General features: G+C 38.6%; 1 protein-coding gene across 1 annotated transcript in view; it reads right to left on the bottom strand.

Moving 5' to 3' along the window:
* Window positions 1-19,195, bottom strand: part of malrd1 (MAM and LDL receptor class A domain containing 1) — a 351,826-nt gene that overhangs the window by 49,520 nt on the left and 283,111 nt on the right. Inside the window, exons 27-29 of the mRNA XM_072252046.1 lie at window positions 16,900-17,064; window positions 11,441-11,598; window positions 6,364-6,565 (exon numbers count right to left, since the gene is read on the bottom strand). Of these exons, the coding sequence (XP_072108147.1) occupies window positions 6,364-6,565; window positions 11,441-11,598; window positions 16,900-17,064 (525 nt within the window). The remainder of the gene's footprint in view (window positions 1-6,363; window positions 6,566-11,440; window positions 11,599-16,899; window positions 17,065-19,195) is intronic.

The following is a 19,195-nucleotide window of genomic DNA, read 5'->3' as shown; positions in this document are numbered from 1 at the left end:
CTGCACACTGCGGAGACTGAAGGATGGAAGCCCTTCAGGAATGAAGGTCATGGATACACAAAATTAAATGTATAAAGGTTTGAAACTAAGGGCAGACAAAGCCTTCTCATGCAAAGATCCAGCTGTGATCTTCTGCCATTAATGGTACAGGGGGAAATCGAAGTAGAGTTGGTACCCTAATTCAAAACAGAAATGCTGGAAGCACTGAAATCCCAAACCTTCTATTTGGGTTAAGGTGATAAGTCTCTTTTAATATCCAAAACAGAATTCTCTACTTCTAACTTCCATTCAGACTTAGAACTTGTCAGGGCATGAATTGTGTGAATGTCATGTGTGGAGACTTATTTGTGTTTTTCAGTATGATGACTACACCTAAAATGCTTCTAGGGGTAAAACTTTCAATTAACCTCTTGTAAACTGAGAGTTGGATAAACAGGTTGAGTGATTTTTTTTCTCCTGATTCTAGGCAGGTGAATTTTACTTTGGCTCATTAAGGCTCCAGAATATTTGATGTGATATCTTGGCATTTGTCCTATGGTGCTGTTTTCCTTCAAAGCACATTTGAATTGACACAGGGGAGTATCCATGTCTGGTGAAGTTTGCATGGTGGGTCTGGCTTGATAGTTTTCATTGTTTGCAGAGTTTACAATATGGTATTGTTTGCACTGAAAATTGGCCTGGGAGTACTGAAGATAATGATGAACAGCAGGAAGAAAATGGCAAAATGTCAAGAAAATTAAATAGAATCTAACACTATTTTGTGCTCATAACAATTTTCAGCTAATCCTTACAGACCTTTAGTGCTGATAACATTCTGCTTACTAATTGTAACAACACACAATATTTAGGTGTATAATATGGATTGTGCAGTTTTATTCTGAGGTGATACTTTCACTGGTATTTTATATTACATTAACAATTCACTAGATCAATTGTATTATCTAAGAACCTCCTCATTCTAAGTTTTGGTAGCTATATTTGCCGTTTCACCCAGCTCTACCAAAAAAAAAGCTTTGATTTAAAGTCAATGGATGTGCATTAATACCTATTTACCCACTACTGTGAGTGGGTTAGGGTGTGAGTTAAGCTGGCAGGATGAAGTTAACAGCAGACTTGTGCAATAACCTTGACAACAGCCCGAGTCATCAGAATGCCCAGATCCTATCTCATTGTTTCAAAATGGAGCTGTATGAAGGTGCAGTGAATGATATCAAATTCACAAGTCAAAGCAGGCAAACTCCCAGTGGCTATATCTTGCTGGAGAGCTAGAAAAATTGTCTCTGACCAGGTAGGTGATAGAGAGGGAAGGTAATGTTTAGAGGAAAATGAGAGGAAGAACTAGAACCTGCAGAGGAAGAAGCTGTAGACTAAACTGCCACAACTGTAAAGCTTTGACTTATTATGGAGAGATTCTCCTGAAGCATCTCCCCCATTCCCCTGAGCAACAATCTTTCTCCTTCGATTTGAACCAGAACAACCCAAAAAGTACCTATTTACTTCACTATTCCAAAATACGCAATCTTTTATAGGATGAACAGCAGCATTGATCACGAACAACCGCAAATCAACCTTGCAGACTGCTCGGTGCAAGTTTTTTGATCATTCTTAGCACCACTTTTGTGAATAAAACTTAGAAGGTGGCAAGAGCTCAGCAGCCCACTATGGGAGACCTTGTGGAACTATAGCTATTGACTTCTAGGATGTAAATTCATTTGGGTGGATGTGTAAGCCGTCTCTGTAAATGGTATTCTCAGCTGGATAATTTGTACCAACAAAGGAACTGGCTGGTAGACAATTGGAAAGCAGACATGCTGTCATCATGCAATGAATCAGTGTGTACATCTCATATGGAACTTATACCATTTACAGAGATAGCTTGCTGGGGTGTGACAGGGGGTGGGAAGGTTCTTCTACCCACACTTCTCCTTGAGAGATCAGAAACTGTCTGAGCCCCTGTCCAAGCTGCTGATACTATTACTGTAGGTTATATTCATTGTGGTTACGTGCTCTTAAACACCATGCCTTTGGAATGTGCCATATGCTACTTAACTTGGATTACAACCACATAGAAGCTATCAAGGTTGAAAGCCATAAGGACGAGGCTATTCAGCCGCTTAAATCTGCTCTGCCAGTCAATTGGACCTTGACTGCTCCAATATTCCCTGTTCACTATTCCGCCCATTCCCCATAACACAAGATTAGAGATCTGTCTATGTTTTAAGTACATCATAGACTCTTCTCCCTCCCCCTCTTCACAACTCTCTGTAGCAAGAAGTTCACATAACTTTGAGAGATAACTTCTTGCTCATCTCATTCTTTAATGGCCACTCTGCCATGTTCTGGATACCTTCATGAGAGGAAACACCACACCCATTGAACTCTGAGTGTTTCAAAAAGATGGCCTTTTTTCTTAACGTTAATGGGTATGCAGCCAAAATTGAACATGGAATGCAGTACAGCATTAGACTCTTCAGCCTACCATGCTGTGCTAAGCATCCATTTTGTTTGCACATAGTCCATATCCTTCCATTTCCTCATTATTCATATGCCTCTTAAAAACATTTAATGTGTCTAATTCTAGCATCCTCCAACCCCTTAGTAGTGTATTCCAGGTATGCATGACTTGATTTTTAAAATGCTTGTCCTGCACACCTTATTAAACATTTCCCCCTCAGCCTTAAGTTCATACTCTCTACTATTAGACATTTCAAACTTGGATGTCCATCTATGTCTCTTGTAATTTTATAAACTTCTGAAAGGTCTGCTTTCAGCCTTTGCCATTCCAGAGGAAACTATTCTGGTTTGTCAAAGTTCTCCTTATACCAAATGTCCTCTAATACATGCTGCAACCTGGTAAACGCATTCACATCCTTTCTATAATTGGGAAATACTACAGACCTGTTTAACTTTTCTTCATACAACAAGCTCTCAAAATCTGCATTTGTTAGAGACATCATTCTATGAATTACCTCCAATGAAATAACATTTGTCCTTAGATAAAGGGCTAAAAATTGTTCACAATAGTTCAGACGTTGTTTCACTAGTGCCCTGTATAATTGCATTAGGAGTTCCTTAATTTTATATCAATATCCCTTGAAAAAACATGATTAACATTTCATTAGTTTTCTATATTCCCTCATGGAATTGTGTACCAGTTTTCAGTGTTTTGTGTACAAGGATCTCCAAATCCCTCTGTGCTGTAGTTTCCTGCAGTTTTTTGTTGCCATTAAAATAACCTTCAAAATAACCTCCTTCAGTCTAACATAACCTACAAAAATAAATTCCAATGGAAATCAAAACTAAGGGAAAGGTAAATGGGTTAACAATTTGCCAGTTTCCTGTGCATGTTGTCAAAGTCAAGATTTATCACTTTCTCATTTCATTTGCGGCAAGTATTAAACCCTGCACTGGGAGAGAGGTTCCACATACTAACAATTGCAAACCTGTGTGGTACATTGTTTTCCAGATTTTACCCTGAAGTTACTAGAGTCACCATACTAAAGGTTCCTTCTTTTACTTTTGCCAATTTTCACTGAAGCACAAAATCTTGGCTTCTAGTCTGCCACTAAGAAATCCATTAGCACAGATACCTAATGTACAGTATACATTAATGACAAGGAATGACAAAAGTATCTAAATTCCCTTTGGCTGAAGTTGTTCTATCCTCAGTTTTTCAGTTCATAAATGTTAGTTGATTCTTCATTAGGGTCCCTCTTGGATGATGTGATTAAAGTGCAGGTAACTTGTCCCCTCTGTTCCTCCTCGTGATCCAGCTGGCCCTATTGCTTTATCTCCTTCACCCCACAGTTCTCCCACTGGTTACCCTTGCCACTCTTTATTCCATGCTTCACTCCTGCTCCTATCCGATTCCATCTTCATTACCTCTACATACACCTCCCAGTTTCTGATGTAATTCATACTCTCCTTCCTCCCTCATGTGCTCATCACTCCCTCACTCAGATCTTCCTATCATCTGCTGGTACCTGATCCATCTCTTCCCTTCATCTTTTTATACTAGATGTCTTCCTCCTATCGTTCTAGTCCTGATGAAGTGTCTCAGCTAAAACACGGTTGTCCATTTCCCTCCATGTATGCTGCCTGACCCGCTGAGTTCCCCTAGCACAGGGGTTCCCAACCTTTTTTATGTCATGGACCAAGAGCCATTAAGCAAGAGATCTGTGGACTGCAGGTTGGGAACCCCTGCTCTAGTGCCTTTGTAGGTTGCATATCAGCAAGTCGTCGCAACTGCATTGTCACCTTATCTCTGCTCTGGGAATGGTGGAATGAATATCTTTCTTCTATAATTTAAAATTGTTCAGTATTCTGATTTCACCTGGCATTTCCTAGACAGTAGAATCCTAACAGATAATGGCACATTTAATTAGCCATTGTCCAATCTGTAGCCATAACTTGAATATCCATTTTTCTTTTGTTGGGAGGGTGATGTGAATAGTGTCTAGATAAAAATTAACTACTCAGATCCTTTATTTACCTTTAGTAATGTCATCTCCATACACTGTCAGTAATTTAAAAGCTGAAGTGCTCTAATTAATCTTCAAAAGAGAAAGGTGCTTTTATTCAGAAGAAATTTGCATTAATAAGTTTATATCTTTAACAGGAAACTGAGAAAGAAAGAAGGTGACTGAACACAGGTTGCAAATCTTGACACAAATCTATCAGAAAGGCTTGATTTTCGATCTAAAGGTAGGTGGTTATTTGTTATCAGGACTATTATTTGGTTTCTAATGTGATAGTAACTAAGACTATAAAAACTTCTTCACTCCTCAATGAACTTGTGTGGTCTCCAGGCAACACATATAAAATACTGGAGGAGCTCAGTATGTCAGAAGCATCGATGGAAGGAAATGGATGGTCATTGTTTTAGATCATGACCACTCATCTGGATTGGAAGATAGAGGGAAGTAACTAATATGAAAAGGGAGGAAGAGCTAGCAAGTGATAGGAAGATGTAAGTAGGGAGCAGTAATAAACAGATGAGAGATGGGGGAACAGGGTGATTGTTGTGCTTGATGGTTATGGTGATGTGAGGAATATGCCAAGGCATAAAGTTACAGAAAAGTTAAAGATAATAGTAGTTGACAATGTTGTAATATCTTGAGCTCTAATTTTTTTTCTGCCTTTTCATCTCTTTACTTCTTCATGACAGTTCTTCTATCACAATCTATTCTAATAGATCTTTGGATGGCTCAGTGTCAAGTTAGATCATAACACTCCGGTGACATTCTTGGACATTTAACTACATGAAAGGTGCTGAATTGTTGTTATTGAATCCCGAGGAGATCTTCAAGAGGATGCTTGTGGTAATATTAGTTGATATGTTGTGTTTGAATTATATGTACTGTGTTGTGCACCTTGGTCTGGAAGAACATTGTTTAATTTGGTGGTATACAGGGATATGTTTGAACGACAATAGACCTGAACTGCAACTTGAACTTGAGAAAACAGCATCCATCATTAAAGACCCTTACCATCTGACACATGCCCTCTTCACATAACTACCATTGGAGAGGAGGTACAGGAGCCTGAAAACCCACACTTGACAGTTTAGTAACAGCTTCTTTTCTCTTATCATCAGATTTTGAAACAGTCCATGAATTCATGAACACTCCCTCATTCTATGCCTTTGGCACTATTTATTTACTTTGGAACTTACAGTAATTGTCCTCTCTTGCACTGTACTGCTGCCCAAAACAATACATTTCTGATATATAGTGATATAAACCTGATTCTGAAAACAATTATTGAAAATAAGCCCTTTTAACATGGATATAGAATCTGCCCTCACAGACACTTGATATCCCGTGAGTGACAGCAAGCTCAGCAGAGGCAACATTTGTTCATATTACAAATTTATAAAGTTTATTTGTCATAATGAAAATTATGAAGATTGAGATAAGCGGTGCTATGGAAATATATCATAACGTGCTAGTTTTGAGACGAAGAATAAGATTAGAAAAAATAACTTCAAAGTACATTCTGTTTTACACTTGTGTTTTACTGTTGAAGGCCTGGAAAACATTAACATGTGGTTAAAATGTTTTAATTACTGCTGACATTTCAAGTGCCTTAATTACTGTAATGAGATGTTCTACAGATTACATGTTGAAGTTTTTAGTAAATGGCAGTATGGGGAAATGGGATCTTGCAACATACTTCCTAACTAAAAGTTAATATGAAAACATAACCTTTTAAGTACCGTCTAAATAAAGGCTAGATTGTTGACAGAATCTCGTGTCTAAACATGGTTTCAAGGTTATAATGAGCTCCAGGTCTGTCTCAGCTCACTGGATTCTGCTGACCCTCATTCATGAACACAGAAATGCAGGTTCTAAGGTACATTACCTCCAGAAACACATCCCGGGGTAAAAGAGATGTCATCAATTGCAATGGTTATGTGTTTATCTCCACCCACTTCAGCTTCAAACATGACTTGAAATGGATGGTTGTTGGCAACCATCAGACTGGCATACATCCAGTTGTCCTCCTTGTTCCCAGATACTGACCACATCAGCAAGGGCATTCCAGATTTTCCAGCTGTGTACACCTGAAAGAGGAAAGTATTTCCCAAAATGTTACCAAGCAGAATGGATCTTCTCAACTTTCATTTTCAGGTCAGTAATTTTACATGTTTTGTTTTCTCCCCACCGTTGATCCATATGGCTCAAATATAAGCACTCTCTGAAACATCTGAAGAACTGACAGTCATGTCTTTTGAGAATTAGTTGGAAATGTAAACACATACTTATTTGACTTTTTTGTTGAAGTCGAGAAAGACAACCTCCAAGAGAACATTTCAGACTTATTACATTTTGCATGTCAAAAATGAAAGAACATTTTTTTATATACATAGGGTCTCAGTTGACAGGTATACAGATCAGAGAACTGAAACTGGAGTTCAGCATACCTTGCTTTTAACAACCCACAATTCTTATCTTGTTTTGTGAACAGTCTGTGACTTTATAAAGTTCTAAGGTTTCTATGAATAGACTTTCAAATATGTTCATGTTTTGAAATTTACAGATATTAAGAACTTGAAATGGAAGGTAGTTGTTCCATATTTTCAAGTATCTGTTAGTTTTTTTGTTAAGTCTTATAGTAGGCAAGTGTTTAGAAAATCTATTCTTGGGTTCTTGCTGTGAACTTTTTAAAAAATTACTTTGGAGCAGCACTTGTCTTTGTTTACATCCCAAAGCAGCAGGGTAATAACCTTATTTTTGAGTGATGCCAACAAACCTTTGATAGGCTCATCTAGAATTCAACTGCTCTACTAAGTATTTTAGCAAAGTAAGTAAAACATGCACTGCGTAATTCTAATCTAATCATAGCCAGATTGTTTAAAGGCAATGTGTCTGGGTGGTGTGGGAAGTTGAATTAAATGCTCTCTTCTACCACTTTAAGGCAGCTAGTACCATGTTTAGTATGCATAACTTGGAAAATTGAAAAGGAATCTTTCCATTTTGAATTACTGAGGGAAAATGTACTGGAACTACAGCAGAATGAAGGTTGCCACAGGTGATAGCTCACAGAGAGAAAAAAATATCGTGCCCCTGCTGCAGATGACTTCCATACATATGTAAGATGCAACACAGAGCGTCATAGGAAGTCATTCCTGCCTGTGGCCATCAAACTTTACAACTCCTCCCTTGGAGGGTCAGACACCCTGAGCCAATAGGCTGGTCCTGGACTTATTTCATAATTTACTGGTGTAATTTACATATTACTATTTAACTATTTATGGTTTTATTACTATTTATTATTTATGGTACAACTGTAACAAAAACCAATTTCCCCCAGGATCAATAAAGTATGACTATAACTATATTAAGGACCTTGGCTACTAAAGAGGCTAATAGGCATATGCCAGGAGACGCTAACTACAATGGAGAGTTTAGCTGTGTGTAATATTTCAGAACACAGAGGAGACCAATTTCAAGGTATAACAGTGCAACTCACAGATCTTAAGAGCATAGAAATCGAGATAGTGGTAGACCTTGTGACTTCTCTGCCATTCCCAAGATTGGAAGTGGTCTTTTACCCGTGACTACTTTTCTACATCAACTCAGTATTAATTAATATCAAACTATTTATCAATTTCTGTTTTGAATTTGCTCAGGAATTAGGAGTCATTACAAAAATTCACTGCCCTCTTGGTGAAAAATTTCATTCTCAGTGCTGAATTACTGACTGCTTACACTCAGGTTATTAAGTACACCTGCTCATTAATGCAAATATTTAATCAGTCAGGCATGTAGAAACAACTTAACAGCATGCAGAATGATCCAGAGATATAGGTTGTTGTTCAGATCAAACATCAGAATGAGGAAGAAATGTGATCACAGTGAATTTGACTGAGGAATTATTGTTGGTGCTAGATGGGGGAGGGTTTGAATATCTCAGAAACTGCTGGTTTTCTGGTATTTTCATGCACAGACTCGAGAATCTACAGAGAATGTTAATAAAAAATGTCAGAGGAGAAAGACCTGACAGGTTCAAGCTGGCAGGAAGGTATCAATAACCCAAGTAACCATGTGTTACAGCAGTGGTGTGCAGAAGAGCTTATCTGAATACACAACATGCTGAACCTTAAAGTGGATGGGCTACCACAGGTGAGACCATAAACATACTCAGTGGCCACCTTATTGGGTACACGAGGTGCCAAATAAAGTGGTCACTGAATGTTTATTTCGACTATATTAGTTCTATAAAGTCTAACTAGATGAAATACCAGCTCTGCACCTAGCATGCCAAAGCTCCTAAAGAATTTTGTACTGTACCATGCAAAGGTATTAGGCACATACAGCTAGGGTATCTAAAGCTTTTGTATTGTATTTATCAATGTGAAGTGAAGAGCAAGTTTGTAATCTGGCTGGAGCAAAGGATGTTGGGAAAGGTGAGGGTGGAGTGCTGCAGGAGGATTGTGCGACAGGTGGTAGAGAAGGAGTGCCTCAGGTGAGAGGAGGCATAGGTGCAGACACACCCAGCCCAGAGACACCAGGCATAGTCATTTGATTCCAAACAATTGGTTCATTGATCATTACAGAATGTCTGGCTGGAGCTTCCCACTCCCTCCCTTCCTCTTTTTCCCCCCCAGCCATAATTCCCCTCTCCCCTTCTAACCCTTAGTCCACGATAGAGACCCACATTAGAATCAGGTTCATCATCACTCACATATGTCTTGAAATTTGTGCTTTTTTTTTTGTGGCAGCAGTACACAGCAATACAGGAAATCACTGCAGTACTGTTTGAAAGCTCTTAGGCACCCTAGCTATATATATGTGTCCAAGACTTTTGCACAGTGCTGTATGCTTCAATGAAACACCTTTTCATTCTAAACACAGTAGAGAATAGGCCCAGTCTGGTTAATCTCTCTTCATACATCAAACCTGCCATCTCAAGAATCAATCTGGTCAATTTTCACTGCACTTCTTTTACTAGACACCTTCAATACAGACATCCTAGCAGTATATTACAGACAAAAGGGTAATCAGGAATATTTTGACCCAGAAGACAATAATGCCTAGAAACAGAGATTTAGGTGCAGTCTTTAATATTTCTCATCTAGGTTAACTAAGGAGAAGGACATTGTAGCTGGAGAATTCAGGAAGGGGATGGTGAACATTTAGAAAGTTATTAAAAAGGAGGACATATTAGATGAATTAACAGCAATAGAGATGTGTAATGATACAAATGGGTCTGAGCACAATTGCAGACAGAGACAGCCACAGTGTTGGTCAAATAACTTCAAACTTCAACAATCAGAGGCACTCAGTACAACTGTCTTGCCACATTCAATTGTTCAGATTCCAACTAAAATACACAGGCAATTTAAGAGGTCATAGAGATTATAACAAATAGGCTTCAGATAAATTGTCTCACAAGATCTAAAGCTTCAGGAGAAAATCAGGCAGTCAGTCCACAAAACAAAGGGAGCATTTCCACAGGCTAGATCCCAGGTAAGTAATCCCACAGAGAATGATTAACTCTAGCAGTTGATTCTAACAAACAGAGCAAGTATCTAAACCAAGCAACTGGTAGACACAGCCACCAGCCTTAAACACATCTCAATCAGTCCCAGGTGTGTTTTGTAATCCAATTCAGATTCCTCCCAGTGATCAGGGGTGAGGATATCCACCGAGACAGATGACATCATTGCTCTTGGAGGTGTCAGCGCTGCCTACTGGGCGCCTGAGGTGTTACAGAGATGGATAAATTTCTGGAAGCATATTGCAGATGGCAATGGCAACAAAGGTAGCTAATATGGCTATGACTGCATTTGGGACATTTGTCTTCATAACCTATGTACCACAAAGAAGGCATTAGGAGAGACGGTGCTTGATAGTTTGCCTGGAGATTATGGGCCAAAGGACCCTTCTCGGTGATGAATGCTCTGTGACGCCGACATTCCAGATGCTGGCTTATAATGTCGTATATAATTGGAACAAGATATCTCTATGTTTGTACTCAAATCTTCTTGCAATAAAGCCCAATGTGTCATTTGGCTTCCAAATTGCCTGGGTATCCTAGACCAATATGATTTACAATTTAGCATGATGGGAAACTATCTCAGAAAAAAACATAACATTTTCTTACATTGTCTCAAAGAACAGATGAAAGGATGATGCATTCACTGACTTGGGTGTGAAGAACCAGGGTTCATAGTCTCGGAATAAGGGGCCAGCCATTTAGGATAAAGATGAGAAGAGAATTCTTCATTATAAGGGTAGGGAGTCTTTGAATGCTCAGTCACTGAGTACATCTGAGGCAGAGATTAATAGGCTTTTTCATATCAATGAAATTAAGGAATGTGAGGTTAATGCACTGATGAGGTAAAGTATGAAACATGCATTTGATTGGTGAAGCAGACTGAAAATAAGATGGTATTAGCCAGTCATCCCTGGAAAATATCAGCTGCCACAGTCTAGTGAGTAGTGGAATTAGAGGCCTGCAGAAAAAAGTATAAATTTGGAGCTGACAGCTCAAATTTCATCCACAATGGAGGGATTGACGACCAAAGCTTCTAAAGGACTTCAGATAATTATCATATTTGCTTGCAGTTTGCTGTTCTGTCTCATTCTGGGATTTTATTTCCAAAAGTTTAGGGAATTATAGGTAAGTACCAAAAATAGCTTAGTTGCATAGAAATTACTTTCCCACAACATTAATTAGTGTCAAAACTTTAAAAGCTTTAACTTATGGATTTTCACAAATGGTTAATAGCCAATAAGAACTGGAGGCAGAAGGGTTATAATTAACAAAGAGAGATTTATTTGATAGTTTGATGTAACCAAGGATTAGATCACTATAGTAAAAGATGAATGCTTTTTTTCCACTGCGACACCCAACAATCAAGAAAATTTAAGAATGTTTGGGTAGTTATAGAATCAGTCAGCTAAAATACCATTGTAAACATTTCCCTTACCTTCAGAGAGCCCATTTCTTTCGAAGCACTGATAAAGTACCAGAAACGCAAATGACATACTCCTATACTCGCTGGGAATGAATGGGTGGTGGTTATTCTAGCAATGTCACCTTCATGTTGAGCTGAAGAATTAATGTACAGAAACATTCCTCCAACTCCTTCAAAGGAAACAAATACCATTATGTATTTTATTGAATTTCTCAGCAGCAATATGTTTGTAAAGTAACAACTATCAAATCACAAACCTCTCAAATTTGTTCCTTTGTTTACTTGCATGAAGAGATCACATTGTAAGCTGCGCTCACGCTTGTACCATCAGTAAAGAGACATTACTCACTTCAGCCTCATAAAAAAAACATTAATCTGTCTCCAGTGTTGTGAGCTGGTGAGCTCAGTGAAAATAATGATTATCCACTTCATGAGAAAGGGGAGAACTTGACATTCAAATTCCCACATTAATAGAAGTCATAAGATTAATGCATTTCCCTGTCTCATGATACACAGCAACTTTGTGTTTGGAATATTGACAATGAAACCTGCTGTGTTGTATCTGTAATATTTTGGCAGCATTTCATTTGTGTTGTGCAATACTATTATTTTCTGTGCCTAGCTATTCAGTTAGATTTTTTTTCTTTACAGAAATTACATAGCCCCATTTAGTGTTTCACCCATAAGTTAACTCATGGACAAATGGTTGATCACCACCTCCCTTCTGCAGACCTACTGCTTTCAGGAGGTACAGTATATTTGAAATTTGATTAAAACTGTTGTAATTTGACCAGTACTGTAATGCAATGAGTGAAGGGCACTCACCAACAAGTGAAAGCAAAGAAATGTTTTGCAAAATCAAGCTTATCTTCTTTACCATGCAGCCTCACTAAATTATTTTGCAGGATTATTGATACTGATTTTTTTTGTTCCTCTTCCTTCAGGGAAGTGTGTTCATGGTGTGTTGGAAGGTAAAACACTGAACAAGGGCACCAGTTTAAGTCAGAAATTAAATCTGATAGTGGCAGTACCATCTTGGAAATATTAGTAAGACAGAGAAGCATAGGAGTTCTGGAATAATAGTCCTTATAGATATTGATACACACAAAAGCATTCTTTCCATGATTATAAGTCATTGTGGAAACCATTGTGGGGTTGGGTAGAGATGATCAATGGTGAAGCTTGGCAGGTATCGAAGGGAAAGAGTAGAGTGAGGGGAAGGCGACTAGAGAATGAGAGATTGAAGGAAATGGATCAGATGTGACAGGGTGATGGGATGTGTCGGGAGGCGTGGAGCCATTTGGTGTTGGTGAAGGCTGGAAAGAAGATGATCAGGAGAAAATGGTAGTAGGGGAAGCAAGCCCTGGATGGGTGACTCAGGGGTGCTGGGGAGATGCACCAGGATGTACTGGATAGCTTCACAAGATGTAACAAGAAACTCCTGTGCAAACATTGGAACCCTGAATTGCCAGCTGAGTTCCACTACCTATTTCCTAGCTACACACTATGAGTCCAATAGTGAAGTTCTTATACTGGGGAGTCTGTCCATGATACTTTGCAAGTATACAGCTGACACGAGATTCACATGCTTACCTTGAACAATTAAGACAGTTGTATAGAACAGTTAAAAACTGTTAAGTTACGTAATACGTAACTAAATCTGTTCTAATGTTCGAAATTATTGAGATGTACTTACGTGATATAAAAAGGTTCAGATTGAACAGCTAGCACATTTTCAAAGTTTATCTGTTTGGAATAAGCTCCTACTATTTCTGATCAGTCCCACTACACTTTGCCTTGCCAATGTCCCCTCAGGTTTTACCTTAAAGTTCTCTTCAAACTTCTCAATCACTTAATGTGAGGCATCAGCATTTATTTCTCCCAGGTGAAATATGCCTGGAGTATGAATGTAAGTGTGCAAGGTGATGAATGACAGATACCATCACTTGGTTTGCAAAAGCATAGCTCAGTTGCGCTGTGAAGTGCCTCATTTGGATGGAAATTCCTGACCTGGACATTTTAAAAAAAAGTTTTTTTTTCTTACCTTTAAAGTCATTTTAATATTGTAATGTACACAGTTTTATTGATAAAACTGAACTATTTATTGAAAAAATTGTAACTTAGAGAAACTTTTCTGAATTCCTCTCAGTTTTGCCAAGATCTGAAGCTCTGCCTCCAGCCTTGCTACCTGTCAAAAGGTTGTCAGGGCATTCTCGAGATGGGGCTGCTGTGGTATGTTGCCTGAGGCCTAGTTACACCTTGCCGCTCAACTCCTGGGAACAGAGTAGCAGCTCAATAGGCCTTTCACATCCCGTTTAGGTAAGTGCAGGCAGGTGTGGCTGCAGGTGTGAGTCCAAGCACTGGGCTGAATTCAACTTGTTTCAGCCTCATGTAGTCCTGGATATCCCGAGGACAATGGAGTTCAGTTTCATGACGTTATGTCAGAAGTCATGCTAGGATTGAATAGCAGGAAGTGTAATTCAAACTGGAATTGAAATTCCCAGAAACTGGCAATAATTTCACACACCATTGTATAAAAGTACTGCACTAAGCAAATTCATAGGCCAACTTCTGTAATCAGCTGCAGAAATATTACATTAAATTGCACGAAATCAAGCTTAACCTCAGGAGAGAGCATGTGAGGTTTAATGCTTTTTACAGTGTTTTCATCTTGCTCTAAAAGTAATCTCAGGATTACTGTCCTCGCAGTCCTGCTTTTTAATCTATCTACTAATTGCTGTAAATTCCTTTCTGAAACTTCATCTCTCTTTCATCATACATTATTTGATTTAATGAGAGTCATTATATCTATTGTGTTCTCACTGCTCAAAAATCCTCTGCATCAAGAAAATAAAGCAGGTTTAAAAATTTACTGACAATAAAATAAATCTGAAAATGTCAGTATCTTTTCCTCAATTTTGCTCTCTTCTGGATTTTGAATTTGAGTGCCTTCTTGCTGAGTTCTCTACCATTGCTCCGATGTGGATAACTTTGTTAAAGCTGTGCTTTGCCAATCAACCTATATATCCCATTTAGTAGTAATGCTACTTCCAGCAACTTTTCCATCATCTTGCTTCAGGCCATTGGTTACAGTAAAACACTTCGTATATTGGAATATTTTAATAGATCAAAGGTTTGCTGGGTTGCATATTTCAACTATGTGACTGTAAACTATTTTTTAAGTTTTTTTGGAAATATGCTAGGCATTAAAAATGGGTTTTGAGGCATTACTGAAGCACAATGCTATTTCAGTGCCAGTGACCCAGGTTCAGTCCTGCCGCTGTCTGTAAGGAGCTCGTATGTTTTCCCTGTGACCATGTGGGTTTCCACCGGGTGCTCTGGTTCCCTCCCACATTCCAAAGACATATGAGTGAGTTAATAATTAGTCACATGGGTGTCATTGTGCAGCACAGGCTTGTTGAGGCAGAAGGGCCTGTTAGTGTGCTGTTTCACAAAATAAAATAATATTCTTGGCCTCATGAGCTGTGGCATAGTCTTCTTGGACCTTCAAATAACAGTGAGATAAATTTAACTGGATATCACTAGTAAGGTCATAAATCTATTGGTATTCCTTAATGTCCATGATGTGGTGGCTTTGAGCCATCTTCTTATTTCTTTGTGCCTGTGTGATGGAACTTGTGAAGGATAGTAATTTAGCAACACGTGAATCTTCTAATGCTAGAAATCTTGAGCAATAAAGCCAAATTCCTGCAGACACTGAAGCGGTCAGGCTGCATCTATGGAGGAGAATGAAAAGTCAACATTACAGGTTGAGACAAAGAAGAGGCTCAGTCTGAAATGTTTACTGTTTATTTCCTTCCAGACATAGGGATTTCACATTTTTTCTGGCTTTACATTGTACTGCAGCCACTAGACAACAAGTTTCATGCCATATAAGTCTCATTTTGCCTTAATCTTTATTTGATGATTCCTTTTATATGTGAAAATATCTAAACCTCTGTCTTGAATGTACTTAGTACTTGAGCTTCTACACCCTTCTTGTGCAGTGAATTCCAATTATTTGCTACCTTCTGCGTAAAGAAATCACTTCCCATGCACAAAGATGTGTTGACTCTCCTAAGTCAGACTCTGTCTTTTCAAATGTTGGTAGATCCTGTCCCTCAGAAACCCCTCCAGAAATTTATACACCACTGATGTCAGACCCACTACCCAGCAGCTTCCTGGTTTGTTTTTTTGCTACAACTTTCAAAAAAGGTATAATATTAGCACTGTAAGTCTTCTAGAACCTCACCTGTGGTTCAGATGAAGTAACAATCTCTGCAAGGGCCTCTGCAATTTCTTCTGCAGCTTCCCATGGGATCTGAGAATGTACCAGATAAGGCCCTGGGGACTTATTCACCCTAGTTCACTCTAAGGCCTCCATTTCCTCCTCCCAGCTAATCTATACATCCAAGACAAAACAGTTCAATTCCACCATTGCCTTAGCTTACATCATTTGCTCTGCAGAAATATTCATTAAAATCTTTTCCATTTCTTTTGGTTCCACAAACGGATGGTCATGCTCATCTTGAAGAGGATCTACTGTCTCCTTAGCCACCCTTTTACTCTTAATACCATTATAGAATTACTTTGGATATGGCTCACCCTGTCTGCCAGATCCTTCTCATATTCTCTTTTTTTGCACTCCTAACTTCTCCCTTGTTTACTCCTGAAGTACTTATAGACATCAAGAGATTCACTTGTTCTCAATTGTTAATATGCAATGTATGCCTCCCTCTTATTCTTAACCTGAGCCTGGATATTTCTCATCAACTAGGGTTCCTGAAACCTTCCAGCCTTTCACTTTACCCTAACAGAAACACACAGATCCCAATCTCTTAATGTCATGCTTTTAAAGGCCTCTGACTTGGCAGACACTCTTTTCCCTGAAAATAATTAACCAATAATTGTCCAATTAACCACTGCAAGATCCCGCCTAATAGCTCCAAAATTTAGTCTACCCCAGTTTATGACCTTAACCTGGGAACTGGTCATATCCTTCTTCAAAGTTATTTTAAAAGCAATAGAATTATGGTCACTGGACTCAGAGTACTCGCTGACAGGCACTTCAGCCACTATGGAACAAACTGGGCTTGTGATGCTCCCAGTACAACATGTAACTAAAATCCCTATACTTGTTTGCAAATTGGCTGAACATCAGGAACGTGACATGAATTATTTAAAAAATGCTAATCAGTGTACTCATCAGGAGGAAGAGAATCAGAACTGAGCCTGATTAAATAACAATTAGTTTGAATTTACAAATGGTCAATATTAACCAAAAATATCCTGTAATTAGGTTATGCGTTGACATGATTTACTTCCACCTTAAGTAAAGCATACATTGCAGAAAGTTATACTTGCATTGATGCCATTTATTCCTCAAAAAAATGTGGTGACTGGATGTCAGACATGCTTCAATCTCCCTGAAATGCTCATTGCTCAGTGATCAATAAGAGATAAGTATTTACCTGGTGTGTGATCAGTTGCTGGACTAGTTCCTACAGTGAAATTTTTGTCTCCTATACTCCAATCAAAGTTGTCATCATTGTTCTGCATTAGTCTGCAGTTATTGATCAAACTCTCTTCGTTTGGCCCACTGAAGCTGCAGCTTCCTGCAATATTAACATACTGTGCTGAAGGAACAAAAACAAAAACATTTCAATTCATGGTATCATGACAAGAGACAGCACTATTTAAACTTTGTTTATGAGAAGACATGTATTGCAATAGCATTCTGCCTACCAGTTTTCTACAAATTTCCTTGGAGTTTCTTCCAGTCAACCACTGTGACATTGACAGAATATTGATACAAAGCCCAGATCCATGCTCAATTGCCATCAAACTGCTACTGAGTTGCATCAGGAGAGTCCTAAGTGAATGCCTGGGAGAATCTTTAGATGACAAATGCTCATCAGTTGTTGTTACCTCCCAAAATGAAGAGCTGATGGGAAACCTCCATTCAATTCTCACCAGACTGCAAGCTGAGTTCTCTTGGCCATGCATTGTTGTGAAAAACGCCATGTAGAAATATATTACAAAATCTGTTCATAACATCAAGCTATTTAATTAGGTGAGAGAATAAGGGACTTTGCCAATGTTTAATTGAACATCTTAACTAGGGGGATGAGGGGTTTAAAAGGACATTAGAACTAGCATAAGCAGAAAAAGAAAAGGAATTGAGCATCATTCATACGTATTTTTTAAGAAACTCAGAAGTAATTTCAAGGTCCATGAGTGAAACATTAATTCCGTTTCTCAGTCTGGAGATGCTGATTGACCTCCTGAATATCTCTAGCATTTTCTATTGTTGTTTTAGATTCTTATCACCTTCAGTTTTTTTTTTCAATAAACCAGGTTGTTGTGATGTTATGAATATACTATCTTATTCTTCTGAAATTCTGCTACATGATCTTGGAATTTAATTTTATGGGACAGGATTAGTTAAAATGTAATAATAATCAAGGCTGATATTTAAATACAGTACTGAAGGACTACAGTATTGCCAGGAATGTTGGGAGTGCTGCCTTTCAAATAAGTTATAAACGTAGTTCAACATGAAGAGGGCCACTTCATGCACATAAACTCAACTGCAACAGTGTTGCTTCATTCTCGCATTGGTTGCTGCCTTATTCATTATCAGAAGACTCCAGTCTATAGTTCTCTTCATATGACCTCTGAAGGCCATCAACCACGAGTTCTGGCCATTCCAAATACAGACTGGGAGCTAGACATTACTGTGGATTAAACTGTGTGTGCTTGTTAATGTTATCTGAAAGCAGCCTCTGAAACCAGTCTTTGGTCTTGGGTGGTTACACTTATGCTGAAGGGAGCAGGGGTATGTGGAAATACAAATTAGTATTTTGGCAGATGGAGAGAAAAAAAGGAGTAAGGGACCAGGAATTGTTGACTGGGAGTCTGGAGTGCAGAGGATTAAAACCAGTCCTGGAGGAAGGATTGTGGAAGGAACTTTGTTTTTGATGGGAGTCATTGAAAATTGTGAGGAGCTTCCCTGTCAAGCTGAGGAGCTGGGGAAAGGTCCACAGAATGTGAAATGTTTCAGTGGGTGTTAGAGTGAAGGATGTAGCTAAGTAAGCCATTTGCATTCAGGCCTCACAATTCAGCATTGTGTGAGAAAACTGCATTGTCCTGGGAATTCTCAACATAGACAGCCCTAGGATAATGAGGTCTAAATTCTCCTGCATTGCTCTTTAAGGAAGGAATTATGTCATCACCTGCATCACCATTGTTGAAAAGACTTGTGTGTTGCAAGGGAGACTGACAAGAAGGTATATCGAGTTGAATTTTTTTGAGTGATGCAAAACAACTTAGAGATGGTTCTTAATCATGTTTCATATGGAAAAAAAAGTTTATTTTTAATTGCATGCTGCTGATAAAAACAGTATTATTGAATTGAATTTTAAACTGAACTTTGATAAATGTGCATAACTTTCAATAAATTTACACAAATTTTCAGTTATATTTTAGAATTGCTTCTCATCAAGTTTGTGTGCTGGTGTACCTTTCAGAACCAAAATTCTGCACCTCTATTCTGAGGCTGTGTACTCTGGTCTTAGGCTAGGAAATATCCACTCCACATCCACTCTATCAGGGTCTTTCACCATTCAACAAATTTCAATGAAATCCACCCCCCCCCATTCTTCTGAATTCCAGTGAGTACAGGTTGAGAGCTATCAAACGCTTCTCATATGATAAACCTTTTAATCTCGTATCGCCCTTTGTATCCTCTCCAACGTCAGCCATCCA

This window comes from Mobula birostris, chromosome 3 (assembly GCF_030028105.1).
Source record: "Mobula birostris isolate sMobBir1 chromosome 3, sMobBir1.hap1, whole genome shotgun sequence".
NCBI classification, from domain to species: domain Eukaryota; kingdom Metazoa; phylum Chordata; class Chondrichthyes; order Myliobatiformes; family Myliobatidae; genus Mobula; species Mobula birostris.
This window is presented reverse-complemented; position numbering and strand designations above follow the sequence as displayed.